Raw genomic sequence first — 17825 nt, forward strand, 5'->3', positions numbered from 1 at the left:
GGTGCAAGTCTTTGGAGGTGGGAGGAAGCCGGGGTTCCAATCCAACAAAAACCGCAGCTTCTGTTCAACTATCTGCACACGCTGGAAACGAGTAGAGGGCAGAATAATGAATGTATTGACAGTGCAGTGTGAAAGTGTTTACTTTTTAATGAAGTAAACAAAGTCTTTAAATAATTATAACCTGCACCAACATTTTCTGACAAAACATCCACATTTTGAGCTCTTTAAACTGTGGCCCTCTTCATGGTGTTTTATGTCCTATTTGGCCCTGAGGTATTGTCCAATAAGTGCCAACGTATCATTAACCTGTGAAAGAATTGGATATGGGAAACATGAAAAAAAGCATCTTTAATTAACACAAAAACATGTGGGCAAAAGTACAGCAGAAATGTACTGTCTCCTGCACTTTTGTCAGAAAAGCAGTTTTTGTCCCGCGCATTTTTTAACATACAAAAATAAGGTTGCACTATTGAATGGAGACAAGTCAAACAATAGTGCCAGGTGGAAAGTGGCCACTCAGGTTGAAACTTGTCCCTTTGGACCGCCTACAAGCTCACTGATTGGCTTTCAGGGCCTGCTCTCTTGTCAACATGACAATGATTGACAGCAGCTGACCAATCAGCAGTCAGGTGTGATTAACTGTAAGAAAATAACGACTTTTCTAGAGTAACAACTTCCTAACGGGGGACAGGTGTGTGGACTCTTTACAAGGAACACCAGTTTCAGTTTCATACAATACAAAATGGCATTAAAGGCCTACTGAAATGAGATGTTCTTATTTAAACGGGGATAGCAGGTGCATTCTATGTGTCATACTTGATCATTTCGCGATATTGCCATATTTTTGTTGAAAGGATTTAGTGGAGAACATCGATGATAAAGTTCGCAACTTTTAGTCGCTAATAAAAAAAGCCTTGCCTGTACCGGAAGTAGCAGACGATGTGCGCGTGACGTCACCTCACATTTGAACATTGTTTACAATCATGGCCACCAGCAGCCAGAGCGATTCGGACCGAGAAAGCGATGATTTCCCCATTAATTTGAGCGAGGACGAAAGATTCCTGGATGAGGAAAGTGAGAGTGATTGACTAGGGAAAAAAAAAAAAGACGAGGGCAGTTGGAGCGATTCAGATGTTATTGGACACATTTACTAAGATAATTCTGGAAAGTCCCTTATCTGCTTGTTGCGTTACTAGTGTTTTAGTGAAATTATATGGTCGTACCTATACAACCTGAAGGTCGGCCCCGCACCTTTCTTCAGCAGCTCCATCTCTGCCCTTCGCAAGGGACCCTCTTCGAAACACGATCTTTCGAAATGATCGCTGCATAATACACTGTACTTTGTGTGTGTGGTCCAATCCAACCGTGTTCGCTTGACCGCTCTGTTCCATAGTAAAGCTTCACCGTCATCTTTCGGGAATGTAAACAATGAAACACCGGCTGTGTTTGTGTTGCTAAAGCTGGCCGCAATACACCGCTTCCCACCTACAGCTTTCTTCTTTGACGTCTCCATTATTCATTGAACAAATTGCAAAAGATTCAGCAACACAGATGTCCAGAATACTGCGGAATGATGCGATGTAAACAGACGACTTATACCGCGACGTTTTAGCATGATACTTCCACGCAAAATTTAAAATTGCAATTTAGTAAACTAAAAAGGCCGTATTGGCATGTGTTGCGGTGTTAATATTTCATCATTGATATATAAATTATCGGACTGTGTGGTCGCTAGTAGTGGCTTTCAGTAGGCCTTTAAGAAGTATTTATCAACATGTTGTGGTTCTAAGCTGCAGCCTGTATTGATGTAGCACAATAAGACTTGAATATGGATTGAAGTTAAAAGTTGAATATCAAATCAAATCAACTTTACTTATGTACAGAAAGTTTGTTGAACGGTGATTCTTCATGGCAGACGAGACAAAACAAATAAAAATAACACTCGCAATTAAGTGAAGATCTCCACCACCAATAAAAGGAGGGTTAGAAACACGGAGGTGAGGTTTAGGATTCCTCTGAGAATAAAACATGACTTTAGTCTGTAGTCGTGGACAAAACCATATTTAAGTACAATGAAATAAACTGTCTAGTCGTCTAGAAAGTCCTCGTCCAGGTTGAGGTCTGAGGTGTAGATGTCATCCAGCTCCATGTTGTCCAGGTCTACATCCAGCTCATCTAGAGTCTGTGCATCAATACATTGACTTCTTCTTTACATCAGTGAACAAAGCAGAAAGTCAATACCGACTAAAAAGGAGACTTACCAAATCCACCTTCTCCTGTTCCACCTGGGAAATGGATGGGGTTTCCTCCTGATCCAGTTGGGGGGCAGGTTCTGGCTCTGAAGGCTTGGCCAAGGACTCCTCTGCCACTTGAGGAACCACGGACACTAAGGGAGACTCTTCAGGCTCCTGAAATGACAATTGACATTTTTACTTATTATTAGTGGTCTCAAACAAAATAAATCAGATTAATCATTATTAAATGGAATACATTTTTAATGTTTAACAATTATTTTTAGCATGACAGAGACCAAGTACTAAGTGACAACATGAGTACTTCTCATGTTTATGAAACATCTTTGCCATGATGTTGATGTTCCCTCAAACATTTACCAACATTATTTTAACTACTTTGCTTTTACTATAGCAAGGGTGTCAAACTCAAATAGAGTGGACCAATATTTAAAAGTCAACAAAGCCGCTGGCCAAGGTTGAACAAATTAAAGGGGAACATTATCAGCAGACCTATGTAAGCGTCAATATATACCTTGATGTTGCAGAAAAAAGACCATATATTTTTTTAACCGATTTCCGAACTCTAAATGGGTGAATTTTGGCGAATTAAACGCCTTTCTGTTTATCGCTCTGGAGGCGATGACGTCAGAATGTGACGTCTCCGAGGTAATACAGCCACCATTTTCATTTTCACATTACAAACACCGGGCCTCAGCTCAGTTATTTTCCATTTTTTCGACTAATTTTTGGAACCTTAGAGACATCATGCCTCGTCGGTGTGTTGTCGGAGGGTGTAACAACACTAACAGGGAGGGATTCAAGTTGCACCACTGGCCCGAAGATGCCAAAGTGTCTGCCGCCAGACCCCCATTGAATGTGCCAGAGTGTCTCCACATTTTACCGGCGATGACAGACATGGCACAGAGATGTATGGATAACCTGCAGATGCATTTGCAACGATAAAGTCAACAAAATCACAAAGGTGAGTTTTGTTGATGTTGACTTATGTGCTAATCAGACATATTTGGTCGCGGCGTGACTGCCAGCTAATCGATGCTAACATGCTATGCTAATCAATGCTAACATGATATTTACCGGTGGTGCTAAAGCAGACATGGCACAGAGATGTATGGATAACCTGCAGATGCATTTGCAAAGATAAAGTCAACGAAATCACATAGGTGAGTTTTGTTGATGTTGACTGCCAGCTAATCGATGCTAACATGCTACGCTAATCGATGCTAACATGCTATTTACCGGCAGTGCTAAAGCAGACATGGCACAGAGATGTATGGATAACCTGCAGATGCATTTGCAACTATATTACGTTTCCTTCCACCCACATTTAATGCGAAAAAAACACTTACCAATCGACGGATTTAAGTTGCTCCAGTGTCACAAGATGCGAAGGTCCTGATCGTTTGGTCCGCACATTTTACCGGCGATGCTAACGCAGCTATTCGGCCATGCTATGGCTATGAATAGCGTCAATAGCTTCAGTTTCTTCTTCAATACTTTCATACTCCAACCATCCGTTTCAATACATGCGTAGTCTGTTGAATCGCTTAAGCCGCTGAAATCCGAGTCTGAATCCGAGCTAATGTCGCTATATCTTGCTGTGGTATTCGCCATTGTTTGTTTACATTGGCAGCACTGTATGACGTCACAGGGAAATGGACAGTCGCATCGCAAATAGCAAAAATCAAGCACTTTAAAGCTTTTTTGTAGGGATATTCAGACACCGGTAAAATTTTGAAAAAACTTCAGAAAATACAACAAGCCACTGGGAACTGATTTTTATTGTTTTTAACCCTTTTGAAATTGTGATAATGTTCCCCTTTAAATTTTCATTTTTTTTGCATCCTCCTCAGCATGTCTAGTTGTATAACGACGTTTGAAATTGTATTCATTGTGCACTGCGACTTTCTCCGTGCAAATACGACACGTCAGGGAGCCCCTGTACTCAACAAAGAAATATTGCATCGACCCTTTTTTCCTGGAATTGTCTTTGCTCATTACTAACCTTTCTCTTTACTGCAGGCTTTGTAAAAAGACATGTTTGGGGTTGTGGAATATATTGGTATTTAGCCGAAGCACTGACAATAATGTTATTTCAGCAATGTGTGTCGTTCCGCTTTTCCTCCCTACCGCAACACGGCGGTCGGCGGATAATAGCCGGGAAAGTACCGGAATAGCGAGCGCGAAAAAGTGAGGGCTCCTGGAGTGTTATCCGGCGTCATATATGTAAATTATATTTATATAGCGCTTTTCTCAAGTGACTCAAAGCGCTTTACATAGTGACACCCAATATCTAAGTTACATTTAAACCAGTGTGTGTGGCACTGGGAGCAGGTGGGTAAAGTGTCTTACCCAAGGACACAACGGCAGTAACTAGGATGGCACAAGCGGGAATCGAACCTGCAACTCTCAAGTTGCTGGCACGGCCACTCTACCAACCGAGCTATGCCGCCCCATATATAGAAATATATGTAGTGTTAATCATGTGAGGCAATGCAAATTAAACCATAAAAAAACAAATAACGGTTTGATTTTTTCCAGGTTATCGGGGACTTTATTACTGACGGACAGGTGTCGCGGCGTGACTGCAGCCAGGCACGTAAGAAAACACTCATGTCCATGGCAACATTTCTGACGCTTTCACTCATTTGCCGCTTTTCCACTAACGCAGGGGTATTTGGGAGCCAAACAACAAAAATCGTCCGTCTGGAGCCCACGGGAGGGGTTGGAGGGCTCGCCGTGGAGTTTACAGTTATGGTAGCACAATAACATAACGACTAACGTGTTACACGTCCGATTTGCCCAGCGACTCTCTGTCGGAGTATCAGCGCTGGGGTCCAGTGCACCACAGTTCTGTATTGTCGCTCGGTCCTTCGGCGGAGTGCTTCGGAAGCTATCGGGCCACTCGTCTCCCCGGCCCGGACTGTTTACAGCGGCGCCGGGGGAGGGAGCGAGAGAGAGTGACACACACAGTGACAGAGAGAGAGCGAGGGAAGAAGAGCGCGTGCGGTAGAGATGCGCGGTTTGCGGTCTCAACCGCGGTGTCCGCGGATAAACCGCGAGTCGGGCGGTTGCCATGACGAAAAAATAGATTTTAATTAGATCCGGGCGGGTGGCGGTTGAACTATCCGGAAATATTTGATATGCATGGTTCTGTGATTGGTATCCTTTACCATACAAAAGGGCCATTTAAGACCCGTTTCATAAAGTGAAGACGACAATAAGAGACGCTATTATTCTCTTGAAAGACTGCCGGTAGTCACCTAGATAATAAGTATTAGGGCGTGCTATGAAGCCATTGGCTTTGTCGCCTACTACAACATGTACGATCTGTTTGTCAGTGAAGTGAAGTGAATTATATTTATATAGCGCTTTTTCTCGAGTGACTCAAAGCGCTTTACATAGTGAAACCCAATATCTAAGTTACATTTAAACCAGTGTGGGTGGCACTGGGAGCAGGTGGGTAAAGTGTCTTGCCCAAGGACACAACGGCAGTGACCAGGATGGCGGAAGTCCAGTATCATGATGTGTGTGGCTTCAGCGTCAACACGCACACGACTGCAAGGCATACTGGGTGACACAGAGTACACTAATGGTTGTGATATAAACAATTTTAACACTCTTAGTAATATGCGCCACGCTGTGAAGCCACACCAATTGAGAACGACAAATTTTGTTCCTCACAGTAACACAACATAAACGCAACACAACAAATACCCATAATCCTTTGTATTCATGACACTTCCTGACTATTTTATACACCCCGCTAGCAGCAAACCCCGCCACCCCCCCCCCCCCCCCCTGTGCGTCGGTAAGGTGGGCGGGGTTGGGGGCGCGGGGGTGTAAAATATATTCAGGAATTGTCATGGATACAAAGGATTATGGGTATTTGTTGTGTTGCGTTTATGTTGTGTTACTGTGAGGATGTTCTCCCGAAATGTGTTTGTCAATCTTGTTGGGTGTGGCTTCACAGCGTGGCGCATATTAGTAAGTGTTAAAGTTGTTTATATCACAACCATCAGTGTACTCTGTGTCACCCAGTATGCCTTTCAATCTTGACCATGTGATTGCGAAAGCTGCACACAACATGTTGCCGGACTAACAATCGGTTCGTACATGATGTTGAAGGTGGCAAAGGCAATGGCTTCACTGCACGCCCATATTCTTGTCATCAAGATGAACGCTATTGAATTGTCGCGGGAACGTTAGCGGCTCCAATTGTCATCATTACTCTGTGAAACAGGTTCAAATAGCTCTGTGAGTGGTAAAGGCGGCCAACCTCTGAAGTAATTCAGCGGGCGGTTGGCGGGCGGGTACGGTCCTGATAAAATTGTTGGTTCGGGTGGACGGCGGGTGGATGATGACTTCGGTGATGTGGATGCGGATGTTATAATTGCCTAGCCGCGCATCTCTAGCGTGCGGGTCTAGTGGAAAAGCGGCAAAACGTATCTCTTCTTGCATCACGCGAGTGACGTCAATGTTCGGCCCTCCAGAGCCACATACCACACCGTGATTGGTAGATTCCTTCAGCTCCCCACACAACGCTGTCAAGCACCATTCCTATAAAACCTGCGGGCCGCACTATCATTAAACTTTCATATTAAGGTGGGGCCGCAGGATAACGTCTCCTGCAGGCCGCGTGTTCGAGACCCCTGCCCTAAAACATCTCTTTTACTCGCTGGTGTTAGCTTCAATTTAAAAAAATGTTTCTAACCATGGCGAGGAAGAAAGTGAGTGAAGGACCGTGGATGATACACCATCTTTACCTGCACTGCCAAGATGCATGTGGGGGCGTGGTTATGGGCGGGGTCATGACATCAGAGGAATTTGCATAATTTGCTCTTATATGAATTTCTTTAAAAAGGCTCAACAAATGTGTGCACACTAGGGGTGTAACGGTACACAAAAAATTTGGTTCGGTACGTACCTCGGTTTAGAGGTCACGGTTTGGTTCATTTTCGGTACAGTAGGAAAACAACAAAATATATATTTTTTGGTTATTTATTTACCAAATTTGTAAACAATGGCTTTTTCCTTTTAACATTGGGAACACTATAATAATTCTTCCCACGTTAATCCACATTAAACTGCCTCAAATTGTTGCTCGGATATAAATAAAATGAAAAAACCTTTCTTCTACATATAAAAAGTGCAACATTAAACAGTTTCAAGTCAACTCATCATGCTTAATTTATTACAGCATTTGGGAAGCCTGTAGTTGATTTTTATTATGTAAATTTTAATTTTTATCAACATGTGATAGCAGGGACCCTGCCATTCAAAGCTTTTCTGTCCGTAAAACACACGCACCGCAAAATGAGCTACCGTCACGCTAATAGCTAATTAGCCTTCACCTCAAGCCAGAACTGCAAGCGAGCTGAGCTTCAGTTGAAGTTTCCAGAAGGTCGACGGGCTCATAGAGATGTTAGTAGTAGTTGACTGGGAGGTGTTTATTATCATTTGGGGAGAGTACGCTGCCTTATGCTCACCTGTTTAACACCTATCTGCTCGACGCTGAAGCATTTACTACATGTGCTCTGAATACGCACTGCTGATTGGCTGTTATCGCTATATATGTAACCAATCAGATGGTTGTGTGGGTGGGACAATGCTGGGTGCTGAGACAGAGGCAGAAGAAGCAAAGCAGCTTGTTAAGACTTTAGCTTAGAAACTCGTTCGGTACACCCCCGTACCGAACCGAAACGGTTCAATACAAATACACGTACCGTTACACCCCTAATACATACATTTAAAACAAATCTGTTTTTAGTATTAACATATATACTTATCATTTTGCCATATTTTGTACAAAGTACTTTGTTGAGATTGTTTTTAAGTGTTTACAGACTTTTAATGAGTAACAACTAGCAACAAATGTAGCATCTTCTTCTGGTGTTATTATAGAATGTACTGGTGTTGAGAGACTACTTCTGACCAGTCTGTGCATCAATACATTGACTTCTTCTTTACATCAGTGAACAAAGCAGAAAGTCAATACCGACTAAAAAGGAGACTTACCATATCCACCTTCTCCTGTTCCACCTGGGAAATGGAAGGGGTTTCCTCCTGATCCTGTTGGGGGGCAGGTTCTGGTTCTGGCTCTGAAGGCTTGGCCAAGGACTCCTCTGCCACTTGACGAACCACGGAAATTAAGGGAGACTCTTCAGGCTCCTGAAATGACAATTGACATTTTTAATTATCATTATTAGTGGTCTCAAACAAAATAAATCAGATGAATCATTATTAAATGGAATACATTTTTAATGTGTAACAATTATTTTTAGCATGACAGAGAGACTAAGTAATAATTGACAACATGAGTGCTTCTCATGTTTATGTTTTTTTTTATTTTTTATAATGAAAAAGGGAGGTTTTTGTGGTTGGTGCACTAATTGTAAGTGTATTTTGTGTTTTTTATGTTGATTTAATAAAAATAAAAAAATTAAATAAAATAAATTTTTTATGTATTTTTATTTTTTTTTAAATAAAAATTACTAAAAAATTATTCTGCGGCCCGGTACCAATCGGCCCGGTGGTTGGGGACCACTGGCTTATATAACCTAATAGTGCAAAATCAACTTTCAAAATACATATGTAAAAACATCAATGGCATATTAAATAAAACTTTAAAAAAAAAATTGAATGCCTCTTTTCTATTTGCAGCCTTCTGAGGTAAATATAAACATTAACTTTTTCCACAGGCTAATACATTTGAAAAAAAAAAAAAGAATAAATCAACCATTCAGGTCTTTTTACTGCTCAGTTTGCCACACACACTGATCTAATCTGATGTGCCCAAGCCAGAAAGCTGCCATCTTTTCTTGGATGCTAGTTCATTAATGTCGGGGCTCAGGCTTTGAGCTGAGGCAACATTCATTATCCAACCAAGGTGTTCATCAGTCAGATGTATCCTGTGAGACGTTTTCGTCATCTTCATAGAGGAGAAAAGTTGCTCACATAGATAAGTGGTGCCGAACATGGAAAGCAATTGAGCAGCGTGGGTGCGGAGCTGAGGCATTGTGTCAGGGATGAATTGTGGAAACTGTGCGGCGCCAACAGCACCGTACTTAAGACTTCAGCGTGTCATCCCACTGGAGTTCGATCAGCTCCATTTGGAGGTTAGTTGGTGCTTTTTCCACGTCAACTGCGAAGGGATTACTAAGTAGTTCAAATCTACATTTCTGACCATCAAAGTCGCCAAATCGCCGGCTAAACTCAGCGCAGAGTACACTGAGTTTTTCAACGAACTGTAGAGCTATGCGTTTTTATGGTTTGGCAGCAGGGGAAATCTCCCGTGCAAAGGCAAAACTGGACAGTGAGTACATAAACATGGAAAGCGAGCTAAAGAAAACACTCCAAACTCTGCCTCTGCTCATCATTCAGCACTGAAGGTACACACACTCTGTCAATTCTCTTATATACTCTTTCATTCTACCAACCCCGTTTCCATATGAGTTGGGAAATTGTGTAATATGTAAATATAAACAGAATACAATGATTTGTAAAACCTTTTCAAGCCATATTCAGTTGAATATGCTACAAAGACAACATATTTGATGTTCAAACTGATAAACATTTTTTTTGTTGCAAATAATCAATAACTTTAGAATTTGATGCCAGCAACACTTGACAAAGAAGTTGGGAAAGGTGGCAATAAATACTGATAAAGTTGAGAAATGCTCATCAAACACTTATTTGGAACATCCCACAGGTGTGCAGGCTAATTGGGAACAGGTGGGTGCCATGATTGGGTATAAAAACAGCTTCCATGAAATGCTAAGTAATTCACAAACAAGGATGGGGTGAGGGTCACCACTTTGTAAGCAAATTGTCGAACAGTTTTAGAACAACATTTCTCAACGAGCTATTGCAAGGAATTTAGGGATTTTACCATTAACGGTCCGTAAAATCATCAAAAGGTTCAGAGAATCTGGAAAAATCACTGCACGTAAGCGATGATATCACGGACCTTTGACCCCACCAAAAACCGACATCAGTGTGTAAAGGATATCACCACGTGGGCTCAGGAACACTTCATAAAACCACTGTCAGTAACTACAGTTGGTCGCTACATCTGTAAGTGCAAGTTAAAACTCTACTATCCAAAGCCAACCCCATTTATCAACAATATCCTGAAACGCCTAAGTTGAGGTTCTAGTGTAGTGCTGAAGATCTGACACACTAGTGGATGGACAATGTCAACAAACCTCATGAGGAGAAGTTTCTTTGAGCTCGTATCCTTCAGCCTCCTCTAAAATATTCCGGTCTTCATTTAGCTGTAAAAAACACATAATAAAGTTGAAAATATGAAAGCTGAAGTCCTGTTGTGTGGTTTAACAACTCACTGTGACCAGGGGATAGTCTTTGGCAGGTCTGCTGCCTAAGCAAGTTTCTCTGAGGAAATGCTCCGCTGCAAAGGCTTCTTTCAGACCAGGGAACAGGTTTTCATACTCTGTGGGATCAGCTAAGGAGTCAGCAGCCTAGGATGCAGAGAAGTTAGGTTCAAACAACAAATAGATATGAAGTAATGTTAGGGCTGCACCATTATTCACATCAAGCTTTTAATTAGTGCCATCAAGTCATCACAAGAAGCAAAGGTTTTTTCTTTTTTCTTTCTCTAGCGTGGCCAACATTTCATTGTCAGACATGTTCGCCAACCAGATTTGTTGAGTCTCACGTTTCTTCTTCTCTCATTTCTAGTGTTCTGAAAATTACTTTTAAAAAGTAATTAATAATAGTTATTTGGTACTTTTCCCAAAAAGTAATTTAATAACTAACCAAATTACTCTTTAATCAAAGTAATTAATTACAAGGGAAAGTAATGAATACGTTACCTAAGAAAAAACTTAAAATATCTGGCGTATGGAACAGTGTGTGGAGTCTGTGCCTTTAAAAGGCGGGGCCTGTTGCCTAGTGACGTCCTCAAGGGTTGGAACGGAGCTGTGTTTGTTAGCTTTAGCAGTTAGCAGCCTACATTGATGCGAGCTCTAGTGAATCTTTTCTCTGGAATGTGTGACCTCTGCTAAATAAAGAGACTGAATGTGCTTCCATGGCTGTCATATCTTCTTGTCAACAAACGGGGTATTGTTTGGATGGCAAGTTTGTCACGTCAATCATGGATTTGTTGGCGAAAAATGCACTTTAAACTCTTCAATATTAATTTAGGTTACATTTTTGCTTACGGAAATGAATAAAAATGTTGGTTTATTTATTTAGGATAGCAAAGTTATTTACCTTATAATCACAGTTCGCGGTTTAGCTCGGTTGGTAGAATGGCCGTGCCGGCAACTTAAGGGTTGCAGGTTCGATTCCCGCTTCCGCCATCCTAGTCACTGCCGTTGTGTCCTTGGGCAAGACACTTTACCCACCTGCTTCCAGTGCCACCCACACTGGTTTGAATGTAACTTAGACATTGGGTTTCACTATGTAAAGCGCTTTGAGTCACTTGAGAAAAAGCGCTATATAAACATAATTCACCTCACTTCACACTTCACAGTAAAATGGTAAACACTTTTACAGAATTAGAAATACAAGTTTATATCTCCTTTTAAATGGTTACTTGCTTTATTAGTATATATTATGATTACATTACATTATAATGACTGCATAGTTTTCATGGGTTATTTCTTCAATTTAAGAGCATGATGAAGACCAGTCATTCTCAAACTGTGGTGCCTGTACCCCAGGAAGATTAGCGTAGCGTTTGTGCTTCGGCTAATGGGGAGCCTCAATAAACAATAAACTATCGGTACGTGGGTTCCATTTAGTTGTATGCCAAATAATCACTTGAAGGTGCTGTTTGCAACTTCCTCACAGAATATAACAAGACCACTAAGGCTTATGATACCATTAGTGGTTTAACTGAACACATTTGTTTGACGATTGTCTATAGTTCTCACAATTACTAAGTTTATTTAACAAATTTCTTATTGGGCTGAAACAAATAATTGGTGCTTAGCCGGTCACGCCAACAGGTACGCGCAGAAAGCGCGTGCACACATAAAAAAACTGTGAAAGAGAAGCAACAAACCATCAGAAGTCATGTTGTTGTTATGACAGAATATATTAACAATACATTCAATGACAGCTAACGCTAGCTAATCAAATCGCTGTTATTAGCTAACAACACCTAAAGCTAATGCGTGTGCATGTGTTACATACGTACGTAGTTACGTCATTACGTACAAGAAGCCGTGAGAGGGCGGGATATCCTGTGTAAAATACTTTGAAAGGATGGCATCTGTGTAAATGTTGTAAACACCTCCTTTTACTTCAATATTCAACACAGTGTTACTGTTCAGTGGCCAAAAATAATAAACATGCTTCTTTAATAAAACCTCTGCCCTGATTTTATTTAACACTTAGGCCTACTACGCTACTGTAATTTAATGTTGGTCAATATTGTGGTACTCTGAGAGCCAAGTGTTATCTGAGGTTGCACCTGGTAAAAAAAAAAAAAGTTTGAGAACCACCGATGTAAACAACAACTCTGAGTCTGTCCGGTTTAAGGCATATAGTTGAAGTAAGTTACTGCATATTGTTCTAATGTGTGGCAGCTTGAGACAAGAATGTGTTGACTGACAGTCTAAAAGTAACATGTCTTCCTTCTCGTTATTTTCACAGTTGTATGCATTTTTATGTATAAAATATAAAAATTGCAAATCGAATTGCATTGGCAATTTTGGAGATTAGCTGTTTTCTGCAAATCGTGCAGCCCGAGATAATGCCTTTTTATCCAGGAATTGAGCAAGAACATGTCCCCCAATAGAGAAAAGAGAATGCCAGATATGGCAACCTCAAGTCACACCATTTTATCTGTTACTTAATTCTGTTTTAATGGATTACTAAACCACATGTGGAATTCACCTTCTGGTTGACTTTGGCCAAGCTTTCCCGCCACAGTTTGACCACACGGGACACCTGGCTGGGCAGGTAAGTGCGAGCCAGAAAAGCAGCTTCAGGGAGACGATTAGTTCTGATCAGAAGCTCCAAGCATTGATCCAGTCTGTGTGTATTAATGGTAGAACAGTCGTGGTGATGAGGCCTGCACAACTCAGCTTCTACTCCGTCAGTCACGTGTGGTACTTACTTGCCCTGCAGGAAGTAGGTCATGAAGGCCACGTTGTTCTTGCCGTCCCTCTCTGCACCTTCAGCCAGCTTGCCCACCATGGTGGCGTTACCAGAGGCTGTGGCGAGGAGGAGCAGGCCGCCGTAGTCCTGCGCATGATGCAGACACTCCTGGGCCAGGCTGAACTGGCACTTGCTTATGGCGAGTTCTGCCAACTGCTTCCACTTTTGCTCCGACTGAAAGGGTCTAATAAATCATTAGAAATATATAGAATACGTACTTATATGTCAACCAATCAGATTGCGGGGAATTCAGTGCCCTCCCATTACAACCGAGCTTGTCCTACGCATTGAGCCAGACACTGAAAATCTATTTAATTCAGAAAAAGGGTTCTTAGATAAGCATGGGGTACTTGTGATGTGGATATACAATATTGGACGGAGAAAAACTCTTCATTTCCAAAACTGATGACAAACTATGAGAAATGGATCAGAGCTAGCTTATGGGAGTCTGCATTTTCAAATGAACAGGAAGAACATCAACAGCCATAGAAGGAAAAATGTGCTAATTTTGTCTGAAATCGAAGGGAGTGATTGCTGATTTTGCCATAAGCTTGTGGGACATGACATCATGAACTAAAGTTGGAAGTGTGCATTGAGGTGAGAATGCAGCTGAATGACTCTACCTCTGCCTCCACAGCCAGCTGGTAAGCAATCTTCAACTCTCCCAGCTGCAAGGCCAGCTCAAACCTGTGCTCAGGGTCTGTGGACACAGCTAACGCCTGCTGCTTGAAACCCTGTGGAGCCGGGAAAAAACGTAAATATGCTGTAGGCAAAAAAGAAAGCTAGGAATCAGTACAGACAAACCACACATCCAGTGCTGACCTGTTTCTCCAAGAAATGGGCCACTCTGGATCTTTGCTCTTTTGGAATTGTGGGAAGAACCTTGTCGGCCATGCTAAAGTCCCTCCTCATGACAGCAGTCTGGTACTCTAAAACGGAGACCAGCAGGGAGTAGCTGACGATGTTTAGCTCCTTGTCCCCCAGGTAGAGACGGTCATCTTTGGGTATGTAACCAAGTAAATACATGGTTCTGTACAGAGAATAGAAATATTAACAGCTAAGCATATTGTCTTGACTTTAAAGCTTTAAGGAATGGAATACTAATATCTGACCTGTCCAGGTGAGCAATAGTAACAATCTCTCCTCCGACAAAGTAGTTGAGTCTGTTCACAGAGCTCGTGTAAATGAAGCAGTCGCCAACCCAAAGTCCAGTTTTCACAATCTCCTGGATCTCTCCCTGGACCTGAACAGAGAGGAAATCCACTATAAACTTAGTCCATTTTGGCCAACAGTGAGAAATGCAGGCAAAACCAGACCCAAACCTCAAATGCGTCCTCGATGCCGTCCTCTGTCATCCCTTCCTTGTTTTCTTGCGAGGCAGCGACTTTTTCTGACAGGTATCTAAGAATGAAGAAAGACTCCTCTGTCGCGATGCACACCAACTCACCAGAGTCTGACCAGAAGATCTGCAGGCGTGAAAACAGAATGAGAGAAACAAAGGTGAGTTTCAACATTGGTAAAGCAGAAAGGAGTTCACATGCAATACTGCAAGAGTAAATGATCAGTAAACAAGTTTACACCAGGAAGAGAAAAGTCGGACAAGTCTTACGTGTTTGGGTTGGATCTCGATGCGGCGGATAAGTTCCGTGTTCTCCCAGTCATAAAATGCCAGACCATTCACCGACCTCACACCGAGCAAGAAACCTCCATAGATCCCTGCAGATTTGACAACCATACACATCATGTCCTACTTTAATAACGCCTTTAATAGCAACATTGTCTTACTTACCTTCAGCTCCAAAGTCAGGCTTAAAAGATTTCTTCTCTTTGAAATTCTTATAAAGTTTGACGACACTGTTGCTTTCTCGAATGGCATATCTGATAAGGAAAAACTTGGTTTATTATCGATGATATAAGTTTAAAAAATGAAACAAAAAATTCAGTATTTTCCTCGACATGCAACATAACTGACAGTGGAATCTCAGAAGGACTCCAAACTTACTCTGATGAGTCATGAGCCCAAACAAATTCCTGTGCGGAGCCAAAGCTCTTGTTCCTCAGCGCCATGGCAGTATAGATGATGTACTCACCGTCGCCACACACCACCACAAACCTACCAACGACAGCTCACAATGAGACACAGTTAATTGGACAGCTTTGCTGGTTTGTGCACTTGTCGCTACAAGCATACCTCCCATTGGGGTTATGCTGGATCGTTTGCGGGTATATTTCACAGCTGCCCATGTCTTTCACAGCCAATGGGAGCCTCTCTCCATCCTTGATTTCCGCATCTCCCATTGCCTTCAAGTTGGCCTGCTGGATTTCACTGTGCTTAGCCCAAATTATTTTCCCGCTGGTGTCCATTGACATGGCCGGCTCTTCACGGCCCACCTTAGAGTAAACAAGCAGAGAATTTTCATTTTGTATGTATAAAGATTGTGTAAATTGACTGCTAAGGCATTTAATTATTTGAAATGATGTATTGTACTCACTTTGATAATGATGCTGCCTTCATCATAACCCAGTGCTACATTGTTTGAGCCCCTGAGGGCGCACACGCACCACACTCGTTCCATGCCATAGTTTAAGGTGCTCTCCAGGCGGTAAGTGCTAGAGTGCCAAATACGTACCGTCCCTAAATGAGGAAAGGGTTAGGTTATACCAGTGGTTCTCAAACTTGTTTTTGTCATCCTCCACTTTGGACAAGGGGGAGTTTTCAAGCCCCACCTGCCCCCATCGCCACAACAGAACGCTAATGCCAAGCTTAACATTTTCAAATTTATTAAACATCAAGTAACATTCAAGTCAGGGTTTCCCACACATTCATTTATTTGTGGCAGCTCGCCACGAAAGAATTACGGCCGCCACAAATAAAAAAATTTAAAAAATTCGGCTTTTGACTCGCTTGACCACTCATAAAAGCAATGGGACTCTGTCTGTGAATGGAGCTTGTAGTTACATATTATATAAATATGATATAAATATGTATATAAATATGTACATAAAGTGTTGTAATTACATTCCAACCCCGCGTTCTTCTTGGTCATTGCCGCCGCAAGAATCTAATAATAAACATTTTTTTTTAAGTGAAATTCCCTCCCGTTCCTCACGCCCCACCTGTCATGTCTCTATTCCCCACAGGTGGGGCCCGCCCCACACTTTGAGAAACGCTGGGTTAAACTAATGCTGAGATCGAATTAAAAGGAACACAGGAGATATTCCAGCTCACCATCCTCTGACCCGGTGATGATGATTGGCAGCTCTGGGTGGAAACTTACACAGGAAACATTCTGGGCATGGCCTTCCAACGTCTGAACACAAGTTTTGTTCTAGAACACAGAGATCGTTAGTTTTAACAACTCAAGCAGTGTTTTTGACTGCTTATGTATTGGGTATGTATTGACAGATGTATAGTCTGTTACATATAATACTGCTGATGGGGGAAATACCAGGAGACGGCGTGGCGCAGTGGGAGAGTGGCCGTGCGCAACCCGAGGGTCCCTGGTTCAAATCCCACATAGTACCAACCTCGTCACGTCCGTTGTGTCCTGAGCAAGACACTTCACCCTTGCTCCTGATGGGTGCTGGTTGGCGCCTTGCATGGCAGCTCCCTCCATCAGTGTGTGAATGTGTGTGTGAATGGGTGAATGTGGAAGTAGTGTCAAAGCGCTTTGAGTACCTTGAAGGTAGAAAAGCGCTATACAAGTACAACCCATTTATTATCTATTTATTTATGATGTACTGGGTTTGTATTGATAGATGTATATTCTAGGGGTGTAACGGTACGTGTATTTGTATTGAACCATTTTGGTACGGGGTTTTCGGTTCGGTGCGGAGGTGAACTGAACGAGTTTCCAGACGGACATATCAAGTAGCTTAAACAATACTCAAAATGCCGGAAATTTGAGGCATTTAAGAAACTCTGCCCTGACAGCCCCGCAAAGAGGACATGTCCGGTGAAAAGAGGACGTATGGTCAGTCTATCCTAGCCCGATCTCTGCTAGCATGCTAGCAAAAGAGGACATGTCCGGTGCTAGCAGTGATCGGGCTAGGATAGACTGACCATACGTCCTCTTTTCACCGGATATATCCTCCTTTGCGGGGCTGTCAGGGTGGAGTTTCTTAAATACCTCAAATGATGATGCGTGTATTAATAATGTACTTTAAAGGTTAAGAAGGGGTTAAAAACAAAACACACTGTTTGCGCAACAGCAGAATTCGTGAAGAAGGGGCAGAGAGCGAGAGAGTTATGATAAACGCGCATGCGTCGCCAGGCTCTGCTTTTTATCCATTGTTTTATCAGATTTAATTTTTTATTATCTATAGCGGGCTTCACGGTGGAAGAGGGGTTAGTGCGTCTGCCTCACAATACAAAGTTCCTGCAGTCCTGGGTTCAAATCCAGGCTCGGGATCTTTCTGTGTGGAGTTTGCATGTTCTCCCCG

At 42.2% G+C, this 17825-nt stretch overlaps 1 protein-coding gene across 3 annotated transcripts in view; it reads right to left on the minus strand.

Annotated features, from left to right (window-relative positions):
* Positions 1-329: 329 nt before the first annotated feature.
* The window catches only part of LOC133568062 (coatomer subunit beta'-like), a 37036-nt gene continuing 19540 nt past the window's right edge, over positions 330-17825 (minus strand). The window contains exons 7-23 of one of the 3 annotated variants that reach the window (XM_061919770.1): positions 16612-16711; positions 15875-16017; positions 15574-15773; positions 15385-15495; positions 15172-15260; positions 14992-15098; positions 14705-14848; positions 14495-14625; positions 14205-14412; positions 14006-14116; positions 13342-13556; positions 13119-13257; positions 10598-10732; positions 10460-10528; positions 8271-8423; positions 2262-2408; positions 330-2182 (exon numbers count right to left, since the gene is read on the minus strand). In XM_061919770.1, the coding sequence (XP_061775754.1) occupies positions 2087-2182; positions 2262-2408; positions 8271-8423; positions 10460-10528; positions 10598-10732; positions 13119-13257; positions 13342-13556; positions 14006-14116; positions 14205-14412; positions 14495-14625; positions 14705-14848; positions 14992-15098; positions 15172-15260; positions 15385-15495; positions 15574-15773; positions 15875-16017; positions 16612-16711 (2298 nt within the window). In that variant the 3' untranslated portion in view covers positions 330-2086. The remainder of the gene's footprint in view (positions 2183-2261; positions 2409-8270; positions 8424-10459; positions 10529-10597; positions 10733-13118; positions 13258-13341; positions 13557-14005; positions 14117-14204; positions 14413-14494; positions 14626-14704; positions 14849-14991; positions 15099-15171; positions 15261-15384; positions 15496-15573; positions 15774-15874; positions 16018-16611; positions 16712-17825) is intronic. The other 2 variants (XM_061919772.1, XM_061919771.1) reach the window with 2 other exon arrangements.

Source organism: Nerophis ophidion, linkage group LG14 (genome assembly GCF_033978795.1).
Source record: "Nerophis ophidion isolate RoL-2023_Sa linkage group LG14, RoL_Noph_v1.0, whole genome shotgun sequence".
Lineage (NCBI taxonomy): Eukaryota > Metazoa > Chordata > Actinopteri > Syngnathiformes > Syngnathidae > Nerophis > Nerophis ophidion.